The sequence below is a fragment of the Cherax quadricarinatus genome, chromosome 27 (genome assembly GCF_038502225.1).
Source record: "Cherax quadricarinatus isolate ZL_2023a chromosome 27, ASM3850222v1, whole genome shotgun sequence".
Taxonomy (NCBI): Eukaryota; Metazoa; Arthropoda; class Malacostraca; order Decapoda; family Parastacidae; genus Cherax; species Cherax quadricarinatus.
This window is the reverse complement of record NC_091318.1, coordinates 2711252-2735207: the sequence shown is the minus strand read 5'-3', so window position 1 is coordinate 2735207 and position 23956 is coordinate 2711252. Positions and strand designations below refer to the sequence as shown.

General features: G+C 44.8%; 1 protein-coding gene across 1 annotated transcript in view; it reads right to left on the bottom strand.

The window, feature by feature from the left end:
- The window catches only part of TTLL1B (Tubulin tyrosine ligase-like 1B), a 155647-nt gene that overhangs the window by 6047 nt on the left and 125644 nt on the right, over window positions 1-23956 (bottom strand). Inside the window, exons 4-8 of the mRNA XM_070089004.1 lie at window positions 21629-21763; window positions 21065-21218; window positions 18521-18671; window positions 7021-7251; window positions 6563-6672 (exon numbers count right to left, since the gene is read on the bottom strand). Of these exons, the coding sequence (XP_069945105.1) occupies window positions 6563-6672; window positions 7021-7251; window positions 18521-18671; window positions 21065-21218; window positions 21629-21763 (781 nt within the window). The remainder of the gene's footprint in view (window positions 1-6562; window positions 6673-7020; window positions 7252-18520; window positions 18672-21064; window positions 21219-21628; window positions 21764-23956) is intronic.

Genomic DNA, 23956 nt, shown 5'->3' with positions numbered 1-23956 from the left:
GTAATAAGGATGAATGGGAGGGTGTTGGCACCTGGAGAAGAAGTTGATATCCTTGGGGTGAAATTTGACTCCAAACTAACCATGAAGAACCATGTTGTAAATCTTGCAAACAAGGCAGCCAGGAAGCTTGCAGCACTTCGCTGTATCTCGCATCTGCTTGACAGTAGGGGTTGCAAGATCCTGTACGAGGCGCAAGTACGCTCACACTTTGAGTATGCTCCACTTTCTTGGTTTGCCTGCCCCCCCTCTCATCTGCGACTGCTTGACAGAGTAGAGAACAGAGCAAGACGTCTCATCTCTCGCCTGGACCCATCCTGGATAGATCTGTCATTTCAGCAGAGCCTTCAACATAGGAGGGATGTGGGTGGCCTTACTGTTATGTACAAGGCCAATATTGTCAAAATACCACACTTGGATCCACTTCGAGGACAGCGTGAAACAAGCTTTTGTGCCACAAGACGGGCAGAAAGCATCAACTTCACTCTGGCTGTACCCTTCTCCAGAACATCACTCCATCTGAGATCATACATACCCAGGATGACTCGAGTATGGAACACATTCGTACAGCATAATGATGTCAACGAGATAAAGTCAGTTGATCAAATGAAAATGCTGGCCCACAGATGGCTCCAACTTCATCCTGTTCCCTACTTGTATGTCTCTTAACAATAAAAATGCTTTCAAATGAGCTGATGTAGGTAACAGCTCTTAGCTTGCCAATAAAGTTAGGAATCCTTAATTAACCTGTAAATAGCTTGTCAATAAAGCTAGGGATCCTTAACCTTGTCAAACCCTGTGTAAAGAGAGAGAGAGAGAGAGAGAGAGAGAGAGGGTGAAGACGTGTCACAGTGTGCTCCACAAACTTTCTAAATATTGCTTAAATACGAGGGTTGGTGAGGATAAAAACTGTTCAGTGACGAAGTACTACCTACAACACATTAGTGCAAGTAAGCCAACTCCTCCACTGAAGTGAATATAAGTAATATCAGTGATATTTAAGTGTGGTATGGTGAAGATATGGTGTGAGTGAGGGTACAGCGGCAGGCCTAGGAGTGACGTCACTATTGCCTTCACAGTGAGCATCTAATATTATATGTGTTTTGTGCTATGTACTAGCGTCTGGTGCTTTATAACAACGTGACTGGTACAATGCAACATAGTGATTTGTGTAACACCTTCCATTAGTGGAAAAGTGGATAGCATAAACAGTGTTCATTAAGTGATAGTGAGAAGGCAACACTTCCAGCTGGCCGGCCCACTGCCTGCCCTCACTACCCACCCCGCTATAAACACCCCCACCCACGATACTCCACCCCACCCACGATACCACCACCCACCCTCTCTCTCCTGTGAACTTAATTGCAAACCTACAAACCTCTGGGATGACTTCACATCGCAAAATAGCAAGAATATCTATGCTATCTGGCTACTGTCCCAGTAGTTACTGCAGTGTTTGTGGGTATACCTGGAGTTTACCTGGAGAGAGTTTCGGGGGTCAACGCCCCCGCGGCCCGGTCTGTGACCAGGCCTCCTGGTGGATCAGCGCCTGATCAACCAGGCTGTTGCTGCTGGCTGCACGCAAACCAACGTACGAGCCACAGCCCGGCTGATCAGGAACTGACTTTAGGTGCTTGTCCAGTGCCAGCTTGAAGACTGCCAGGGGTCTGTTGGTAATCCCCCTTATGTGTGCTGGGAGGCAGTTGAACAGTCTCGGGCCCCTGACACTTATTGTATGGTCTCTTAACGTGCTAGTGACACCCCTGCTTTTAATTGGGGGGATGGTGCATCGTCTGCCAAGTCTTTTGCTTTCGTAGTGAGTGATTTTCGTGTGCAAGTTCGGTACTAGTCCCTCTAGGATTTTCCAGGTGTATATAATCATGTATCTCTCCCTCCTGCGTTCCAGGGAATACAGGTTTAGAAACCTCAAGCGCTCCCAGTAATTGAGGTGTTTTATCTCCGTTATGCGCGCCGTGAAAGTTCTCTGTACATTTTCTAGGTCGGCAATTTCACCTGCCTTGAAAGGTGCTGTTAGAGTGCAGCAATATTCCAGCCTAGATAGAACAAGTGACCTGAAGAGTGTCATCATGGGCTTGGCCTCCCTAGTTTTGAAGGTTCTCATTATCCATCCTGTCATTTTTCTAGCAGATGCGATTGATACAAGGGACACACAAGGGACACACATATTGCATTCCAGAAGAATTTTGTTGCAGCCAGGTTGAAAATTTCAGAAAATCGAAGGATATCCATAATCCTGTGGTATATGTGAATACAAGCCTGGAGCTACAGGAGGAAGGTTCAGAAGTCCTACCTCAGGGACTTCTGTCCAAAAGATCAAGACTGCCCTCTTGGGCAGTGTTGTAAAGTTGCAGCTAAGATAATCCATCACAGGGAAGCACTTCATGAGCTCCTCAAATCATTAGATAACCTCCAAGCTATTGTAGAAGGTCAGTGCAAGCCTACATCAAGTGACGTAAGCTGCTCAGCTGATGGTGACACTATTGACAAAGACTGGAAGTCCCACACTGAGCTTAACTCAGGGGTAAATAACTGGTGGAACTCTGTCATTGCTAAGGTCCCACAGACTGACAGAGTTCAAAACACTACCTTTGGGAATTCCAACACAATTCCTCTGACCACCACAGAGGGAACAAATCCTCTTCCCAGCAACGAAGGAAACCTTGGATCTGTTAATTCTCCTACACCTGATATCTCTGCTTCAGTCACTGCCAGTCCACTTGACAGTGTACATACCATCTCTGATCCTACACCTGTCAGCACACCTGCTGACACTATTCCAGAATCTGGCAGCAGTGCTTCATCAGCAAGTTCTGAGTCAGGAGTTTCTCCACCAGAGATTGGTGCAGTTAATAATCAGGGAACTATCACTTCACCTGATCACCTACTGCGCCAAAGTACAAACAGCAGGGACACATCTGTCAGAATTGGTAGAGGACGGGGCAGAGGACGTGGAAGAGGACGTGGAGGAGGAAGACATCTACAGTTGTCTCACCCTCCACTAACACAGCTCCAGCGGCAGAACCTGAGGACAAATCTGCAAAACACAGGAGGTGCAACAAATCATAGTCCACCCTCCCAAGCACCTAGGCTGTGCTCTCGCTGTCACTGGAAGGGGCACACTGCCAGCAACTGCCTGCGAGATACCAGGTGTAATTACTGCTACAAGAAAGGACGTCAGGAGGACCAGTGTAGGAAGAAAAAGGAACTTGACAGACAGGACCACCTGTTTAGAGACCTGTTCTCAAACACACCAGCAGGATCTCTGAATTGGTGAACACTCTCACACGTCACCCACTCAGCTACTCCTATCCCAGCCCAGCAGGTGGTACTGTGCCTTATACAAGACCACAGACCTACATCCCTGCAGCTGCCTCAGTACCCTACCTCTCTCAAGGGCAGGCACCTTACATGCCCTACACACCCACCATCTCAAGCTGACCACATCATCATGAGGAGCCAGTCTATCAGCATCCTGTCGGCCAACATTAGAGGTTTCATTATTAATGTTGGAGAGCTCACACACAGTTTTGTGAACACTCGACATCCCGACATGATAGCTGTTGTTGAAATATTTTTCGATGACAGGACTCCAGAAAATTTTGCAAGAATTGCTGGCTACACCTCATGGATGAGAAGAGACAGGCAAGGGCAAGGAGGAGGTGTTGCTGTGTGCTTCTCTAAAAGTGTTCATGCCCAGCACATTGATGTTGCCACCCCTACACATCTTGAAATGATGTTCTTCAAGCTCTGCATAAACACTAGTACCTCTGTACTAGCATGTGCAATGTACAGACCTCAGTGGCAACATGCAGATCCCATCAACTTCCTAATGGAAAATATTGACTCCCTTCTGCTACAACACAACTGTCAACATATCATAATTGTTGGTGACCTCAACCAGCACCTTATACAGAGGGACTTTGATGACCTTCTTGCACTGTTCAACATGAGAAACTTTGTTGATTTTCCTACTCACATCTCTGGCTCCTCCCTTGACCCAGTAGTGAGTGATCTGGCAGAAGGCATAGTCACTTGTCAACCCCTCGGCTATGATGGATCGTCTGACCACAAGGCTGTTTTTACGACACTTAAGATCCCAACAGAACGAGGTGAGGAGTCCACACGCACAACCTGGCTATGGGAAAGAGGTAATTGGCCAGCCCTTTGCTCTGAGCTTGCCACCACCGATTGGAATGCTCTTCTCCAAGGGGATGTTGACAACCAAGTGAAAGCCTTCACTGGACACATCCTTAATCTACAACAAGAACACATTCCTCACTGGCAATATGTGACGAAGCCTACGGATCAGCCTTGGTTTGGCTTTCATTGTAGAGAGGCTGCTACTGCTAACTACAAAGCATGGTGAAGGTATAAGAGACATCCTACCACCTATAACAGGAACTTGCACAGGCAAGCCTGTAGACATATGGGTGACGTTCAAAAGTGGGCCATTGCTAAATGGGAGGTGGACACTAAAAGAAAGCTAGCATCAGGTAGGGTAGGCTCCAAAACCTGGTGGTCCCTGGTCAAGGACAGACAAGGTTATCTGCCTGATGAACTCATTCCACCTCTAAATCGACAGGATGGGACCACCTCTACTAGTAGTCAAGAGAAGGCAGACCTCTTTGCTGAACACTTTGCTACCAAAATGCAAGTTCCTGATCCAGCAAGGGACCCTCCTTGGCTAGCTGCAAGAACTGTGTCAAAACTGTCAGTGGTGACAATAAGGCAGGAGGAGGTGCATTTCCTTCTTAAATCGCTTGACCAAGAAAAGGCTGTGGGCCCAGACAAGTTGAGCCCAAGATTGCTGAGAAGATGTGCAGACCAGCTAGCAGCACCTCTAACTCGCATCTTTCAGCACTGCCTAGCACAGTGTAAATGGCCCTCTCTATGGAAAGAGGCAAATGTAGTCCCTGTTCACAAAAAGAAGAGCAGAGCAGAAATCAGCAACTACAGACCAGTGTCACTCCTGTCAATCACTGGTAAGATCCTTGAGACAATAATCTCAAGACAAATGACAGAGTTTTTTGACTATCACTCACTACTTTGTGATCGTCAATATGGCTTCAGGAAAGGTTACTCTGCTGCTGATCTGTTGTTAAACCTCTCCACTAAGTGGCACCAGTCACTGGATGAATCCAAAGTCAGCTGTGTGGTAGCACTGGACATTGCTGGCGCTTTCGACCGGGTGTGGCACCAGGGCCTCTTAGCAAAACTTCAAGCACTGGGAATTGCAGGCTCTACGCTATGTCTCCTCAGTGATTACCTTCATGGTAGATCTCTAAGTGTAGTTCTCAATGGAACGGAATCAGCAAGACATCCTATTGGGGCAAGTGTTCCACAAGGAAGCGTGCTGGGACCATTGTTATGGAATGTCTACTTCAACGACCTTCTTCATCTCATCCCAGAATCACATGCATATGCAGACGACTGCACACTGACATTCACTTATCCAAGAGAAGAAATGCCAGCTGCTCTAAGCTACATCAATCACCAGCTGAGAGCTATATCAGCTTGGGGAAATAGATGGCAAGTAACATTTGCACCTGAGAAAACGCAAATGATGATCGTCTCTAGGCACCATGATGGTAATGCTGGTGCAGTAGTAAGGATGAATGGGAGGGTGTTGGCACCTGGAGAAGAAGTTGATATCCTTGGGGTGAAATTTGACTCCAAACTAACCATGAAGAACCATGTTGTAAATCTTGCAAACAAGGCAGCCAGGAAGCTTACAGCACTTCGCTGTATCTCGCATCTACTTGACAGTAGGGGTTGCAAGATTCTGTACGAGGCACAAGTACGCTCGCACCTTGAGTATGCTCCACTTTCTTGGTTTGCCTGCCCCCCCCCTCTCATCTGCGACTGCTTGACAGAGTAGAGAACAGAGCAAGACGTCTCATCTCTCGCCTGGACCCATCCTGGATAGATCTGTCATTTCAGCAGAGCCTTCAACATAGGAGGGATGTGGGTGGCCTTACTGTTATGTACAAGGCCAATATTGTCAAAGTACCACACTTGGATCCACTTCGAGGACAGCGTGAAACAAGCTTTTATGCCACAAGACGGGCAGAAAGCAGCAACTTCACTCTGGCTGTACCCTTCTCCAGAATTTCACTCCATCTGAGATCATACATACCCAGGATGACTCGAGTATGGAACACATTCGTACAGCATAATGATGTCAACGAGATAAAGTCAGTTGATCAAATGAAAATGCTGGCCCACAGATGGCTCCAACTTCATCCTGTTCCCTACTTGTATGTCTCATAACAATAAAAATGCTTTCAAATGAGCTGATGTAGGTAACAGCTCTTAGCTTGCCAATAAATGTAAATAGCTGTCAATAAAGCTAGGGATCCTTAACCTTGTCAAACCCTGTGTAAAAAAAAAAAAAAAAAAAAAAAAAAAAAAAAAAAAAAAAAAAAAAAAAAAAAAAAAAAAAAAAAAAAAGGAGAGAGAGGGAGAGAGAGGGAGAGAGAGGGAGGGAGAGAGAGAGAGAGAGAGAGAGAGAGAGAGAGAGAGAGCGAGAGAGAGAGAGACGTACTTGGGAACACCATCGGGAGGTAACACAATGTTGATAATATCGTCGACCAGTTTGTACTTCATGATCCTGTCGTTGGCTGTGGTTGACGTCATGGACGGCGAGGCATTTACCTGCAACCAAACACAGGTTAATGAATTGTAGTAGATGTTAAATTGTTTACCAGTGTAAGATGTACAAGGTAAGAGGTTAGTGGTGATGTTCAGAGTGAGGTTGTTACTCAGTGTTAATCACCAGATGATTATGATAATGATAATTACTAGGTAGTGATTAGTAATTCAAACAAATGTGCTTTATTCATGACTGTAACAAAATATTTTATGTAGTATACCTAGGTCATGTGTAGTAGACCTTGAAAACCATTCTGTGTAGTAGACTCAGAGGATGAAGAGGATAATTGAGTGTGTTGCTAACCACTGTGAACAAAGGTCTATACTGCAGTAAACAACACTTGACAATACCTCGATCATCCAGGGCTTGAGTTGGTCGTCGATGATGATGTCATAACCATAACATTCAAAGCAGTGTCGATCAGAAGCCATGATGGGCGCCACGGCTCTGAGGGAGTGTACTACAAGCCAAATTATATCAGAGAAGAGCTTGTCAGTGCGGACTTTGCCTCTGGTACCCTCCAGGTAGAGACGTAAGGTCCTCACTGGCCACTTACCACCGTGGACACTGTTGTATTCTTCCTGAAAGAGGGACCACGCCGCTGTAACACAAGGTTAACAGTATTCTAATGAATCTTATATTCGTCCTCATAGCGGTGTCAAAAAATTTATTGTGAATCCGGGGCCCAAAACTGTTCAACAGCCTCCCATCAAGCATTAGGGGCATTGCCAATAAACCCCTGGCTGCCTTCAAGAGAGAGCTGGACAGATACCTAAAGTCATTGCCGGATCAGCCGGGCTGTGGCTCGTACGTTGGACTGCGTGCGGCCAGCAGTAACAGCCTAGTTGATCAGGCCCTGATCCATCGGGAGGCCTGGTCGTGGACCGGGCCGCGGGGGCGTTGATCCCCGGAATAACCTCCAGGTATCCAGGTAACCCATCTTGTGTATGGTAGTTTAAAGATGACAGAGGTACATGATGGATCCACAGACTGGGTACCAAAACTATATGTACTACAGTCTCTGAGCGACCTGACAGAGGTATTCCTATATTGCATAACTCTGGTATCCTGTGCCTCAGTGCAAGACACTGGAAAAATATTGCGTGCGACATAAGTTGAAAATACAGTTAAATATTAGCGTTGAAAATCTAAAGCAAATCAAAAGAGGCATCTGCAATTGCTGAGAAAGTAATATCCAAATTTCTTGAATAAAAATTATAAAGAAGTATATATTTTGTCCATGGAAGGTTTGAAGCTAATTGAGCACGACACTCCGAAATTGTCGCATGAAAACAACAGTATTTAAATTTTCCAAATATTTTCCATAAGAAAAATCAAATTGGGATGTACCCACGCCGAAAAATATCCAAACGTTTCTCTAAGATCGACCAGAGTTTAAGTAAGTTAGTAAGTAAATAAGTAAGAAAATAAAACTTAAATAAAAATATCTTATTATGTATATAAAAGAGTATTTACAAAGGTCTCTATGGCACATAAATTCAAGTCACATATAAATACCATATTTAAACAAACCAATATAACTCAGTAAAGTCAAACACTGTGATTTATTACTGATCAGAAGCGAAATATCTAGTTATAGATATTTCACAGGAAACAATTTGATTAATAAAATTGTCACATTAAATCTTGCAAAATCTCAAATGAAGACGAAGCTTCCTCAGAATACTTCAGCACTCAGAGATAAAAGTTGACCAGAAGACAGAGACTCCGGTTATTACACTCAAACATAACTTGTACCCACTCTGCTGCCCAGGAACACGAAATGTTTCATTCATCTCATAAAAAGAATCAATCTTCTAAGATGGATGCTGATCACATTTGTTTTATTATAATCAGAGGAAAGCGATAAACCAGTATGTATCATACTGCGTCTGAGGAATGGGAGATATTGAGATTCGATTCAAGGGAAAGGAGGACAGATCCAGTTCCTTGGACAAAGAACCACTAGCCAGCATCAAGGAAAAATAATCCAGCATTGTAATATAATACTATATCACTTCGAAATTAAAATTTGGCAACATCGCACACAGATTCTACATTAACGAGTGTTCAAATTTTGAAGGTAATCAGACAAGCCTTCTTATAACTGCAGTTGTACAGGTGTCTCCCAGGTATATAACATTGTGCAGGTGTCTCCCAGGTATATAACATTGTGCAGGTGTCTCCCAGGTATATAACATTGTGCAGGTGTCTCCCAGGTATATAACATTGTGCAGGTGTCTCCCAGGTATATAACATTGTGCAGGTGTCTCCCAGGTATATAACATTGTGCAGGTGTCTCCCAGGTATATAACATTGTGCAGGTGTCTCCCAGGTATATAACATTGTGCAGGTGTCTCCCAGGTATATAACATTGTGCAGGTGTCTCCCAGGTATATAACATTGTACAGGTGTCTCCCAGGTATATAACATTGTGCAGGTGTCTCCCAGGTATGTAACATTGTGCAGGTGTCTCCCAGGTATATAACATTGTGCAGGTGTCTCCCAGGTATGTAACATTGTGTAGGTGTCTCCCACGTATGTAACATTGTGTAGGTGTCTCCCAGGTATGTAACATTGTGTAGGTGTCTCCCACGTATGTAACATTGTGTAGGTGTCTCCCAGGTATGTAACATTGTGTAGGTGTCTCCCAGGTATTTAACATTGTGTAGGTGTCTCCCAGGTATGTAACATTGTGTAGGTGTCTCCCAGGTATGTAACATTGTGTAGGTGTCTCCTAGGTATGTAACATTGTGCAGGTGGCTCCCAGGTATGTAACATTGTGCAGGTGGCTCCCAGGTATGTAACATTGTGCAGGTGTCTCCCAGGTATATAACATTGTGCAGGTGTCTCCCGGGTATATAACATAGTGCAGGTGTCTCCCAGGTATATAACATTGTGCAGGTGTCTCCCAGGTATATAACATTGTGCAGGTGTCTCCCAGGTATGTAACATTGTGCAGGTGTCTCCCAGGTATGTAACACTGTGCAGGTGTCTCCCAGGTATGTAACATTGTGCAGGTGTCTCCCAGGTATGTAACATTGTGCAGGTGTCTCCCAGGTATGTAACATTGTGTAGGTGTCTCCCAGGTATGTAACATTGTGTAGGTGGCTCCCAGGTATGTAACATTGTACAGGCGGCTCCCAGGTATGTAACATTTAGCAGGTGGCTCCCAGGTAAGTAACATTGCACAGGTGGCTTCAGGGTATGTAACACTGAGCAGGTGGCTCCCAGGTATGTATCGCTGCGCAGGTGGCTCCCAGGTATGTAACATTGAGCAGGTGGCTCCAAGGTATGTAACATTGAGCAGGTGGCTCCCAGGTATGTATCACTGCGCAGGTGGCTCCCAGGTATGTAACATTGAGCAGGTGGCTCCCAGGTATGCAACACTGTACAGGTGGCTCCAAGGTATGTAACATTGTACAGGTGGCTCCCAGGTATGTAACATTGAGCAGGTGGCTCCCAGGTATGTAACAATGCACAGGTGGCTCCCAGGTATGTATCACTGCGCAGGTGGCTCCCAGGTATGTAACATTGAGCAGGTGGCTCCCAGGTATGTAACAATGCACAGGTGGCTCCCAGGTATGTATCACTGCGCAGGTGGCTCCCAGGTATGTAACATTGAGCAGGTGGCTCCCAGGTATGTAACAATGCACAGGTGGCTCCCAGGTATGTATCACTGCACAGGTGGCTCCCAGGTATGTAACACTGTACAGGTGGCTCCCAGGTATGTAACATTGTACAGGTGGCTCCCAAATACGTAACAGTGTGCAGGTGGCTCCCAGGTATGTATCATTGCGCAGGTGGCTCCCAGGAATGTAACAGTGTGCAGGTGGCTCCCAGGTATGTAACATTGTACAGGTGGCTCCCAAATACGTAACAGTGTGCAGGTGGCTCCCAGGTATGTATCATTGCGCAGGTGGCTCCCAGGAATGTAACAGTGTGCAGGTGGCTCCCACATATGAAGCATTGTGCAGGTGGCTCCCAAATATGTAACATTATACAGATGGCTCCCAGGTATGTAACATTGTGCAGGTGGCTCCCAGGTATGTAACAATGTGCAGGTGGCTCCCAGGTGTGTAACATTGTGCAGGTGGCTCCCAGGTATGTAACATTGTGCAGTTGGCTCCCAGGTATGTAACATTGTGTAGGTGGCTCACAGGTATGTAACATTGTGCAGGTGGCTAACAGGTATGCAACATTGTGCAGGTGGCTCCCAGGTATGTAACATTGTGCAGGTAGCTCCTAGGTATGAAACATTGTGCAGGTGGCTCCAAGATATGTAACATTATGCAGGTGGCTCCCACGTATGTAACGTTGCGCAGGTGGCTACCGGGTATATAACATTGTGAAGTTGGCTCCCAGGTATGTAACATTGTGCAGGTGGCTCCCACGTATGTAACATTGTGCAGATGGCTCCGAGGTATGTAACATGGTACAGGTGGCTCCCGGGTATGTTACATTGTGCAGGTGGTTCCCACGTATGTAACATTGTGCAGATGGCTCCAAGGTATGTAACATGGTACAGGTGGCTCCCAGGTATGTAACATTGTGCAGGTGGCTCACAGGTATGTAACATTGTGCAGGTGGCTCACAGGTATGTAACATTGTGCTGGTGGCTCCCAGGTATGTAACATTGTGCAGGTGGTTCCCACGTATGTAACATTGTGCAGATGGCTCCGAGGTATGTAACATGGTACAGGTGGCTCCCGGGTATGTTACATTGTGCAGGTGGTTCCCACGTATGTAACATTGTGGAGATGGTTCCGACGTATGTATCATTGTGCAGGTGGCTCCCAGGTATGTCACATTGTGCAGATGGCGCCCAGGTATGTAGCATTGTGCAGGTGGCTCCCTGGTATGTAACATTGTGCAGGTGACTCTCAGGTATGTAACAGGTATGTAACAGTGTGCAGGTAGCTCCACGGTGTGTATCAGTGTGCAGGTGGCCGGCAGGTATGTCACAGTGTACAGGTGGCTTCCTGGAATGTAACAGTGTGCAAGTGGCTCCCATATATGTAACAGTGTGTAGGTGGCTCCCAGGTTTGTAACAGTGGGCAGGTGGCTCCCGGGTATGTAGCAATGTGCAGGTGGCTCCGAAGTATGTAACAGTGTATGTAGTATGTATGCACTGTGCCGGGGGCTCCCAGATATGTAACGGTGTGCAGGTGGCTCACAGATATGTAACGGTGTGCAGGTGGCTCACAGGTATATAACAGTGTGCACGTGGCTCCCAGATATGTAACTTTGTGCAGGTGGCTCCGAGGTATGTAACAGTGTGCAGGTGGCTTCGAGGTATGTAACACTGTGCAGGTGGCTCCCAGGTATGTTACAGTGTGCAGATGGCTCGCAGGCATGTAACATTGTGCGCGTGGGTCCCAGGTATGTAACAGTGTGCAGGTGGCTCCCAGGTACGTAACAGTGTGCAGGTGGCTGCTAGGTATGTAACATTGTGTAGGTGTCTCCCAGGTATGTAACATTGTGTAGGTGGCTCCCAGGTATGTAACATTGTGTAGGTGTCTCCCAGGTATGTAACATTGTGTAGGTGTCTCCCATGTATGTAACATTGTGTAGGTGTCTCCCAGGTATGTAACATTGTGTAGGTGGCTCCCGGGTATGTAACATTGTGCAGGCGGCTCCCAGGTATGTAACATTTAGCAGGTGGCTCCCAGGTAAGTAACATTGCACAGGTGGCTTCAGGGTATGTAACATTGAGCAGGTGGCTCCCAGGTATGTGTCGCTGCGCAGGTGGCTCCCAGGTATGTAACATTGAGCAGGTGGCTCCAAGGTATGTAACATTGAGCAGGTGGCTCCCAGGTATGTATCACTGCGCAGGTGGCTCCCAGGTATCTAACACTGAGCAGGTGGATCCCAGGTATGTAACTTTGCACAGGTGGCTCCCAGGTATGTATCACTGCGCAGGTGGCTCCCAGGTATGTAACACTGTACAGGTGGCTCCCAGGTATGTAACATTGTACAGGTGGCTCCCAAATACGTAACACTGTGCCGGTGGCTCCCAGGTATGTATTATTGCGCAGGTGGCTCCCAGGAATGTAACAGTGTGCAGGTGGCTCCCACATATGTAGCACTGTGCAGGTGGCTCCCAGATATGTAACATTATACAGGTGGCTCCCAGGTATGTAACATTGTGCAGGTGGCTCCCAGGTATGTAACATTGTGCAGGTGGCTCCCAGGTATGTAACATTGTGCAGGTGGCTCCCAGGTATGTAACATTGTGCAGGTGGCTCACAGGTATATAACATTGTGCAGTTGACTCCCAGGTATGTAACATTGTGCAGGTGGCTCCCAGGTATGTAACATTGTGCAGGTGGCTCCCAGGTATGTAACATTGTGCAGTTGGCTCCCAGGTATGTAACATTGTGCAGGTGGCTCCCAGGTATGTAACATTGTGGAGATGGCTCCCAGGTATGTAACATTGTGCAGGTGTCTCCCAGGTATGTAACATTGTGCAGGTGGCTCCCAGGTATGTAACATTGTGCAGTTGGCTCCCAGGTATGTAACATTGTGCAGGTGTTCACAGGTATGTGACATTGTGCAGGTGGCTCACAGGTATGTAACATTGTGCAGGTGGCTCCCAGGTATGTAACATTGTGCAGGTGGTTCCCACGTATGTAACATTGTGCAGATGGCTCCGAGGTATGTAACATGGTACAGGTGGCTCCCGGGTATGTTACATTGTGCAGGTGGTTCAAACGTATGTAACATTGTGCAGATGGCTCCGACGTATGTATCATTGTGCAGGTGGCTCCCAGGTATGTCACATTGTGCAGATGGCTCCCAGGTATGTAGCATTGTGCAGGTGGCTCCCTGGTATATCACATTGTGCAGATGGCTCCCAGGTATGTAGCATTGTGCAGGTGGCTCCCTGGTATGTAACATTGTGCAGGTGACTCTCAGGTATGTAACATTGTGCAGGTGGCTTCCAGGTATGTAACAGTGTGCAGGTGGCTCCCCGGTGTGTATCAGTGTGCAGGTGGCCGGCAGGTATGTCACAGTGTACAGGTGGCTTCCTGGAATGTAACAGTGTGCAAGTGGCTCCCATATATGTAACAGTGTGTAGGTGGCTCCCATGTTTGCAACAGAGGGCAGGTGGCTCCCGGGTATGTAGCAATGTGCAGGTGGCTCCGAGGTATGTAACAGTGTATGTAGTATGTATGCACTGTGCCGGGGGCTCCCAGATATGTAACGGTGTGCAGGTGGCTCACAGGCATGTAACAATGTGCAGGTGGCTCCCAGGTATGTAACAATGTGCACGTGGCTCCCAGATATGTAACTTTGTGCAGGTGGCTCCGAGGTATGTAACACTGTGCAGGTGGCTCCCAGGTATGTTACAGTGTGCAGGTGGCTCCCAGGCATGTAACATTGTGCACGTGGGTCCCAGGTATGTAACAGTGTGCAGGTGGCTCCCAGGTACGTAACAGTGTGCAGGTGGCTGCTAGGTATGTAACATTGTGCAGGTGGGTTCCAGGTATCTAACAGTGTGCAGGTGACTCCCAGGGAAGTAACATTGTGCATGTGGGTCCCACGTATGTAACATGCTAGAAAGGACTGCCCTTCTAGCATCCAGCCTGTTACTGGGTTTTCGTAACAAGTAGTCAGTATCCTTGTCCAATTATCCATTAGAATTCAGTATGATTTAATAGTGCTTCAGGATTACAACTGGTAGGCTACTAACAAGAGAAATTAAAATTTAATAAATTTATTAAGTTGTCTTGGCGTATATCAAATTAAATTAAATTAAATTAATCACAGTAATCAAAATAATATTAATCACTTTTCTCGTGTACAGTATTATTGTGCTGAAAGCACATATCACATTTATAATTCTTAAGTGCCGTCTGGTACATTAACATTTAATAATACGATATACAAATAAGTGTGTGTATGTGTGTAAGTGCTCTAAGTAGTTCACTATGTCTCACGACTCGACTAGACTTAAACAAGTGACTGACAAAGTCCTCAAATAAACTAACTTCTTGATCAACTGGCAATCAGAACAGTCTGCTTGAACAACAAAAAGAATGCTAAGCCCAATAGCAATATAACATGCAACTGCGACACAGAATCAGGAACAAGAAGATAATATAACGACACTAAGTAGGGACCATCAGCAGATCCTCCACAAAAGTCACCAAACTCCCATAATACTGAATCTAAGTTCAGCATAAGAAAATACCCGACTGTGACAGTACACAGATACCAGTACAAGTTAGGTCAGAAGCTACAGCTCAGGACCTGAGTTGCTCAGAGTGTCTAAGCGACATACAACCTCAGTACAACGTCGAAAATCATTAAGTCTCGACAGTGTTCTGTGAACAGAGTTCTACAGAACATACAGCAATAATGAGACAAGAGACGATCTTCCAACAAGGGCCAATAAGGGAGATTTAGGCTCGTCTTGTCTAGAATACGTCCAATCACCAAGAGAGTCTAGACCAGACTGAATACTTCAGGCGAGGTGTGATCACCCTCCCCCCCTCGATCACGTGATAGCTCCGTGGACAGCTGCTGCCCAGCAACAGAAGCCGGCAGAGTAACGAGCAAAGAGTGATAATTACAGTAGTTAGACAATCAAGACTTGAACTTTGAGCACATAATATATGTATTACATCCTACCTAACAACATAACTAAGTCAAATAATAATATAAAGCAATATATTTACGATTTAGCTATTATCGCGCTTGAGGTTCCTAAACCTGTATTCCCTGGAACGCAGGAGGGAGAGATACATGATTATATACACCTGGAAAATCCTAGAGGGACTAGTACCGAACTTGCACACGAAAATCACCCACTACGAAAGCAAAAGACTTGGCAGACGATGCAACATCCCCCCAATGAAAAGCAGGGGTGTCACTAGCACGTTAAGAGACCATACAATAAGTGTCAGGGGCCCGAGACTGTTCAACTGCCTCCCAGCACACATAAGGGGGATTACCAACAGACCCCTGGCAGTCTTCAAGCTGGCACTGGACAAGCACCTAAAGTCAGTTCCGGATCAGCCGGGCTGTGGCTCGTATGTTGGTTTGCGTGCAGCCAGCAGCAACAGCCTGGTTGATCAGGCTCTGATCCACCAGGAGGCCTGGTCTCAGACCGGGCCGCGGGGGCGTTGACCCCCGGAACTCTCTCCAGGTAAACTCCAGGTAAGCAATATAAAATTATATGAAAAGATAATATACATTATATATATATATATATATAGAGATAGATATATATATATATATATATATATATATATATATACATAATATACATTGTAACCCATTCAGGGGTTGCAACACCTGGCTGTCACCGTACTCACCTGGCTGTCACCGTACACGCCTGGCTGTCACCGTACTCACCTGGCTGTCACCGTACTCACCTGGCTGTCACCGTACACGCCTGGCTGTCACCGTACTCACCTGGCTGTCACCGTACTCACCTGGCTGTCACCGTACTCACCTGGCTGTCACCGTACACATACATGCTAAGAAAAAGTGAAGCACATCACATGTGTCCTCGAGTTAAGAGGTCAAGAAAAACTGAAAAGTTGCAGGAATAAAGTTGGTATAGGTGAGTCAGTGAGAGAAAGTTATCCCCGTCATGTATATGGTGTGACTCCCACCCACAGGATGGGTATGGTGTGACTCCCACCCACAGGATGGGTATGGTGTGACCCCACCCACAGGATGGGTATGGTGTGACAGGATGGGTATGGTGTGACTGCCACTCACAGGATGGGTATGGTGTACCACCCACAGGATGGGTATGGTGTGACTACCACCCACAGGATGGGTATGGTGTGACTACCACCCACAGGATGGGTATGGTGTGACTACCACCCACAGGATGGGTATGGTGTGACTACCACCCACAGGATGGGTATGGTGTGACTCCCACCCACAGGATGGGTATGGTGTGACTCCCACCCACAGGATGGGTATGGTGTGACTACCACCCACAGGATGGGTATGGTGTGACTACCACCCACAGGATGGGTATGGTGTGACTACCACCCACAGGATGGGTATGGTGTGACTCCCACCCACAGGATGGGTATGGTGTGACTCCCACCCACAGGATGGGTATGGTGTGACTCCCACCCACAGGATGGGTATGGTGTGACTACCACCCACAGGATGGGTATGGTGTGACTACCACCCACAGGATGGGTATGGTGTGACTACCACCCACAGGATGGGTATGGTGTGACTACCACCCACAGGATGGGTATGGTGTGACTCCCACCCACAGGATGGGTATGGTGTGACTACCACCCACAGGATGGGTATGGTGTGACTCCCACCCACAGGATGGGTATGGTGTGACTCCCACCCACAGGATGGGTATGGTGTGACTACCACCCACAGGATGGGTATGGGGTGACTACCACCCACAGGATGGGTATGGTGTGACTACCACCCACAGGATGGGTATGGTGTGACTACCACCCACAGGATGGGTATGGGGTGACTACCACCCACAGGATGGGTATGGTGTGACTCCCACCCACAGGATGGGTATGGTGTGACTACCACCCACAGGATGGGTATGGTATGACTACCACCCACAGGATGGGTATGGTGTGACTACCACCCACAGGATGGGTATGGTGTGACTACCACCCACAGGATGGGTATGGTGTGACTACCAACCACAGGATAGGTATGGTGTGACTACCACCCACAGGATGGGTATGGTGTGACTACCACCCTCAGGATGGGTATGATATGACTACCACCCACAGGATGGGTATGGTATGACTACCACCCACAGGATGGGTATGGTATGACTACCACCCACAGGATGGGTATGGTATGACTACCACCCACAGGATGGGTATGGTGTGACTACCACCCACAGGATGGGTATGGTGTGACTACCACCCACAGGATGGGTATGGTGTGACTACCACCCACAGGATGGGTATGGGGAGACTACCACCCACAGGATGGGTATGGGGTGACTACCACCCACAGGATGGGTACGTTGTGACTACCACCCACAGGATGGGTATGGGGTGACTACCGTCCACAGGATGGGTATAGTGTGACTTCCACCCACAGGATGGGCATGGGGTGACTACCTTCCACAGGATATATATGGGGTTACTACCACCCACAGGATGGGTATGGGGTGACTACCACCCACAGGATGGGTATGGGATGACTACCACCCACAGGATGGGTATGGGGTGACTACCACCCACAGGATGGGTATGGGGTGCATAATAGAGATATTAAGCTAAACTTGTAAGCTAATGCACGTTATATTAGTGCAAATTTCGTCATAAGTTACTAATGCAGTTTAATTTTAGTGTTAAAGATCTGAAGTGAATCATATCTGGCATTCGCAAGTGATTGTTTGTACAATATTAAACCATTTTTTTTTTTCAATACAAATCATAAATTAGGATATACTGTGGTCAGACCTGTACTAATTAGCTTTGATATCAAACAAAAGAATTCTCTTGTTGTCTTAGTGGGACCAATATCTAAAATTACGTCAGCACATTAAGTTTTAATCACTCGGAATTTGCGTTATCAAATTATCAGCGAGGAAGAACATGTGAATGAGGCGCTTCAGATTTATTTTGTGGAAATCACTATTTTAATTTTACCAGTTTCTTCTATAATGAAAGCAAACTGAGACTAGCACCAGACAAAATAAGACCAAACTTTATAATTAAATAAGATTTACCAGGGTTTAAAGTTTAGTTGAGTATACCTGTAATAAGAAATTAAGTTTCCATTGAGGCTGCAATGTAAACACAGGTGAAAAAAAAATTGCGGTCAGGAGGTGTTGAGAGAGTGGAAGAGGAAGCAGCGTCAAGTGTAGTAGTGTCTCACCCCGTGCTTCTGTATGGAGACGTTAGTCAGGTGGACAAACATGTTGTCCAGTTCCTGGCCTGATGTGTCGTATCTCACTGTGCAGAACCTGCAGAATCCCTGCTTGTACATATACGCCTTTAACGGTCGGTACGACGTCACCATCACGTACCTGCGTACACGAACATGACACGTAAACAAGGCTGGCGAGTGTTCACCATTTCGAAGATAATAATTATGTTCATCACTCATATCAAACAAGTTTTGAAAAAAAATGAAAAGCTTGTTAATCAAATATGATCTGAAGTTCCGTGAAACAGGGATTTATTAACACACAGGAGCAAGATAGCAACATATTAAGAGCGATGGTCATCCTATTTTCGGAGCTGCTGCACACATACACTTCTCCGAGATCATAAGACTCAACAGCTTCCTTGTTGATGTATTCCTGACGAAATTTAACCCTTCGCTGGGGCACTTATTTACATTTTGTAAAGGGATGTATGGATGAGAACCTTTGCTATTGATATCACCCCTCACGTGAGGGGTGATATCAACAACTTACTCAAAAATTACATTTCAAAAAGGTATTTAATATAGAAAAAAGATTGTAGTAGTGGGAACCTATTTTTCTTTGGCCAGTGTTCATAATCTCCCGCTCTTCGTTTCAGTTTTAAACAATAATTTTAAATTCTATTGTTTAGAGAGAACAACTTCACCTCGTCTGATGGTATCTTGCGAGGAAACCCTCATGTGTCATTTTCTTTTACATAGAACTTAGTAAAATTCCTCAGAAAAATTAATAAGATAGCTTAGCATCATCTCGTGGATTACGGAATTCTGGCATATACGAAGAAACCATGTAAGCCAATAAACAGAGTGAGATTAACAAAAGTTGCTGAGTTTACCGTCACACTGTCAGGTGGGTCATTAGGTGGGTCGTCAGGTGGGTCATCAGGTGGGTCGTCAGGTGGGTCGTCAGGTGGGTCGTCAGATGGGTCATCAGGTGGGTCGTCAGGCGAGTCGTCAGGTGAGTCGTCAGGTGGGTAGTCAGGTAGGTCGTCAGGTGGGTCGTCAGGTGGGTCATCAGGAGCATGTACAAACCGTGTCAGCAAAATTTTCCCATATTTTCCATTGTATACTTAATGTGAAATTATTAAAATATTCAGTTCTTTCACAGATGCTCAAGAAATTTTCAAACATTTCATTTAAAATAACATAAAGTTGGTAGTGCACTCAACTCACACACTGTGTCCGTGGTTCGAGCCCCAGTATGGGTGCAAACAGTGGGCTTGTTTCCTTAAGACATCTACTGCCCCTGTTCACCTTGCAGTAAGTAGGTACTTGGGTGTTAGTCGACTGGTGTGTGCCCCATCCTGGGGGCACAAATGCTCTGCATATCCAGGGGCTTTCTATATAGTATGTCACTGATGTCAGTTATGGTCTGTATAAGTTGTATCATATACTTGTAGAATGAAGATATTATTATTATTATTATTATTATTATTATTATTATTATTATTATTATTATTATCATATTTTTATTATTATTTGTGAAAAAAAAATTCCCAAATTTATAGTGTATAAATTTCTATAGTGAAAATAAGTGTAAATTGTATTGCTGTTGGTTTAAAATTAATTTACGAGTGAAAAAGAAACTAGCAGACGAGAGAGAAGGGCGGAGGGGAGAGACGCCATTATGGAAATGTGGTGAAAGGTGTTCCCAGTAATCGGCTAATGGTATCAGTCTTCATCCAGGATAAATTGGAGTGAAACGGCCTCGGATGACCAGAAAACAAAATGCGGTGACGCTCTACACTGCGGACGGGGAAGAAAATATTGGTGAAACCACTGAAATATAGTGGATAAATAGTGAAATACTGCAAGACACCGGTGGCTTCCTTCAACACGCCTTTTGATAAGTAATGTTCATCTTTTGTACAGTAAATTGCTTTGGCCATCGTATTTCTTACTGACTAGGTAACGTTAGGATGTGTTCTACCGGTGGTCCAGATTGGTTAGTTAATAACAGGAATTTTGTATGTTCACCATAGAACTGAAATTAACTGTATCAAACCCTCCCACAATTTTCAGTTAGTCACAAGAAAAAAAAACATACAGTCCACACCCAAATAATTTTTGCCAGAACTACTGGTTGCTTAAATGTAATTAACTAATTTTAGGTCCCTCTCTTGTGAGAGTGGTTGGAGGGTTGTGGACGTCGAGGGAGGCAGTTTCCTGCAACCTAAAGTGTCTTAAGTCCCACTTACCTCAGAGGTGCAACAAAAAGTGGTAAGTAATGGTTACCTTAGTTGTATCCTGAACCCATATTACCTATACGTAAATGAATTTCGCAAAGGTAATTTCTCACATTATTATTATTATTATTATTATTATTATTATTATTATTATTATTATTATTATTATTATTATTATTATTATTATTATTTATTACCTGCGATCATAAAAAAATTTTCACTTATTCCCTAGTAAAAGTAATTCATTACCCTGTTAGTATTCCTGTGTTCGTGTGGTATGTATAGTATGTATGGCGACCTCACTCACATTCTCAAATCGAATTTCTTGCCACCAATTAGGAGAGGGTTCTCAATATAGCGAGAAATAACGTAAGTGTCCTTGACCAGCGCTGGGTTAAACGAACTCTTGGTGTCCCGCGACCACTTCTTAATCTGAGCCAATTTGTTTACCAGGAAGATGCCTGCACAAAAAAAAGAAAGATTAAATATGTCATCATGAAGTTACTCAAATGTATACATATGTTAAACCTAAAGTCTACGAATGAAAAGCAATGCAACGTTATTAAGTAATCCTTCCCCTCCATCGTTGCTCCTCACACAATAATCACTACCTCTATTTCACAGTTTATTTTTATATACCAAAATACATCTACACTACTATCCAGCATCACAATCAGTGCAACAATCACTTTTCCTTATATTCTCAGCCACCATCAGTTATAATCGCAACCACCACCACTAATGCCCATCTGTTACCACCGCTATTACTATTCCCACTTAATCCATTGTACCCTGATACAGAAACCCTTAGTCACTGTCTTCTCCACAACTACAACTATGTGTTCCACAAGTCTCATAACTAGTAACTCACCAACGCCCTGGGAACGGCTGGCTGGCTTAAGAATCCAGGTGGTGTTTGGGTTCCGTCGAAACTCCTCCACGAAGAGGTTGTAATCCGCTGGCAGCATAAACGTCGTCGGAAGGAAATCCAGATGAATGTACCTTCCTAGTGGATGGAAACGTTAGTTTACATCTTCCTAGTGGATGGAAACGTTAGTTTACATCTTCCTAGTGAACGAAAACGTTACTTTACATACTCCTAGTGAATGGAAACCTTAGTTTACTTCTTCCTAATGGGTGGAAAAATAAGTTTACACCTTCCTAGTGATTGAAAACGTTAGTTTACATCTTCCTAGTGGGAGGAAACATTAGTTTACATCTTCCTAGTGGGTGGAAACGTTAGTTTATATCTTACTACTGGGTATAAACGTTAGTTTACATCTTCCTAGTAAGTGGAAACGTTAGTTTACCTCTTCCTAGTGGATGGAAACGTTAGTTTACAGCTTCCTAATTTACACCTTCCTAGTGGATGGAAACGTTAGTTTACATCTTCCAAGTAGGTGGAAAGTTAGTTTACATCTTCCTAGTGGGCGGAAAGTTAGTTTACATCTTACTAGTAGGTGAAAACGTTAGTTTACCTCTTTGTAGTGTGTGAAAATGTTAGTTTACATATTCCTAGTGAATGGAAACGTTAGTTTACATCTCCCAAGTGGGTGGGAACGTTAGTTTACATCTTCCTAGTGAATGGAAACGTTAGTTTGCATCTTCCTTGTGGATGGAAACGTTAGTTTACATCTTCCTAGTATGTGGAAACTTTAGTTTACACATTCCTAGTGCATGGAAACGTTAGTTTACATCTTCCTAGTATGTGGAAACTTTAGTTTACACATTCCTAGTGCATGGAAACGTTAGTTTACATCTTCCTAGTATGTGGAAACTTTAGTTTACACATTCCTAGTGCATGGAAACGTTAGTTTACATCTTCCTAGTGGGTGGAAAGTTAGTTTACATTTTCCTAGTGGGTAGAAAGTTAATTAACGTCTTACTAGTGGGAAGAAATGTTAGTATACCTCTTCCTAGTGGGTGAAAACGTTAGTTTACATCTTCCTAGTCAATCAATCAATCAATCAATCAATCAAGTATATTCTCTATAAGGATTACAATGCGGGGTTTACAGATTTTGAATATTGTGTGGTTTACATGTTTTAAAATATTAATTACAGAGGGGGCCACTAGGACACCTAGCATGGCTAGGCATTTCAGGCAGACTTAGATTAATTCTAAACTTTAAATTATTACAGATTAGGGTATTCAAGTTAAGTGACTACATTATAGTTTGTGAGTTTAGCAATGTGAATGCTTTTGTTTTGGCACAATACATAGTGTCTATGTTGGAGTATCATAGGCAATCTTATGATTAAGATTAAGATTCGTATTTCTGTGTTTATAGTCAATGGGTGAGTGAGTGTAAGTGTAAACCACCAGGTGGTTTACATGTATTTAGTTGTCGGGGTGTATCAGGGAGATAAGATGTTTTCTAACTGTAGTTTCGAAAGTGATGAATGTGTGTGCTGTTCTGGAGTTTTCAGGTAGGGTGTTCCAGATTTTAGGCCCTTTGACACACATTGATTTTTTGTAAAGGTTTAGTCGGGCACAGAGAATGTCATAGAGATGTTTGTATCTGGTGTTATGCCTGTGGGTCCTGTCACAACTATCAAGAAAGCGCTTTAGGTCAAGGTTAATATTGGAATTTAAGGTCCTGTAGATGTAGATTGCACAGTAGTAAGTGTGAATGTACTGAACAGGGAATAAGTTTAGATCTATGAAGAGTGGGGGGCTGGGGGTGTTGCCAGGGATGGGATTTAGTGATTATTCTTACTGCAGCTTTTTGTTGGGTTATTATTGGCTTTAGATGTGTTGCTGCAGTTGATCCCCAAGCACAGATAGCATAGGTGAGGTATGGATAAATGAGTGAATGGTATAGTGTGAGAAGGGCAGTTTGCGGCACGTAATATCGTATCTTGGAGAGGATCCCCACCGTTTTGGATACTTTTTTTTGTTATGTGTTGGATATGGGTGCTGAAATTTAGGTTGTTGTCGAGGTATAGACCTAGGAATTTGCCCTCATTATGTCTGGCAATTAGAGTGTTGTCGATCTTAATTTTAAGAACATAAGAACATAAGAACATAAGAAAGGAGGAACACTGCAGGAGGCCTGCTGACCCATACTAGGCAGGTCCTTTACAATTCATCCCACTAACAAAACATTTGCCCAACCCAATTTTCAATGCCACCCAAGAAATAAGCTCTGATGTGAAAGTCCCACTCAAATCCAACCCCTCCCACTCATGTACTTATC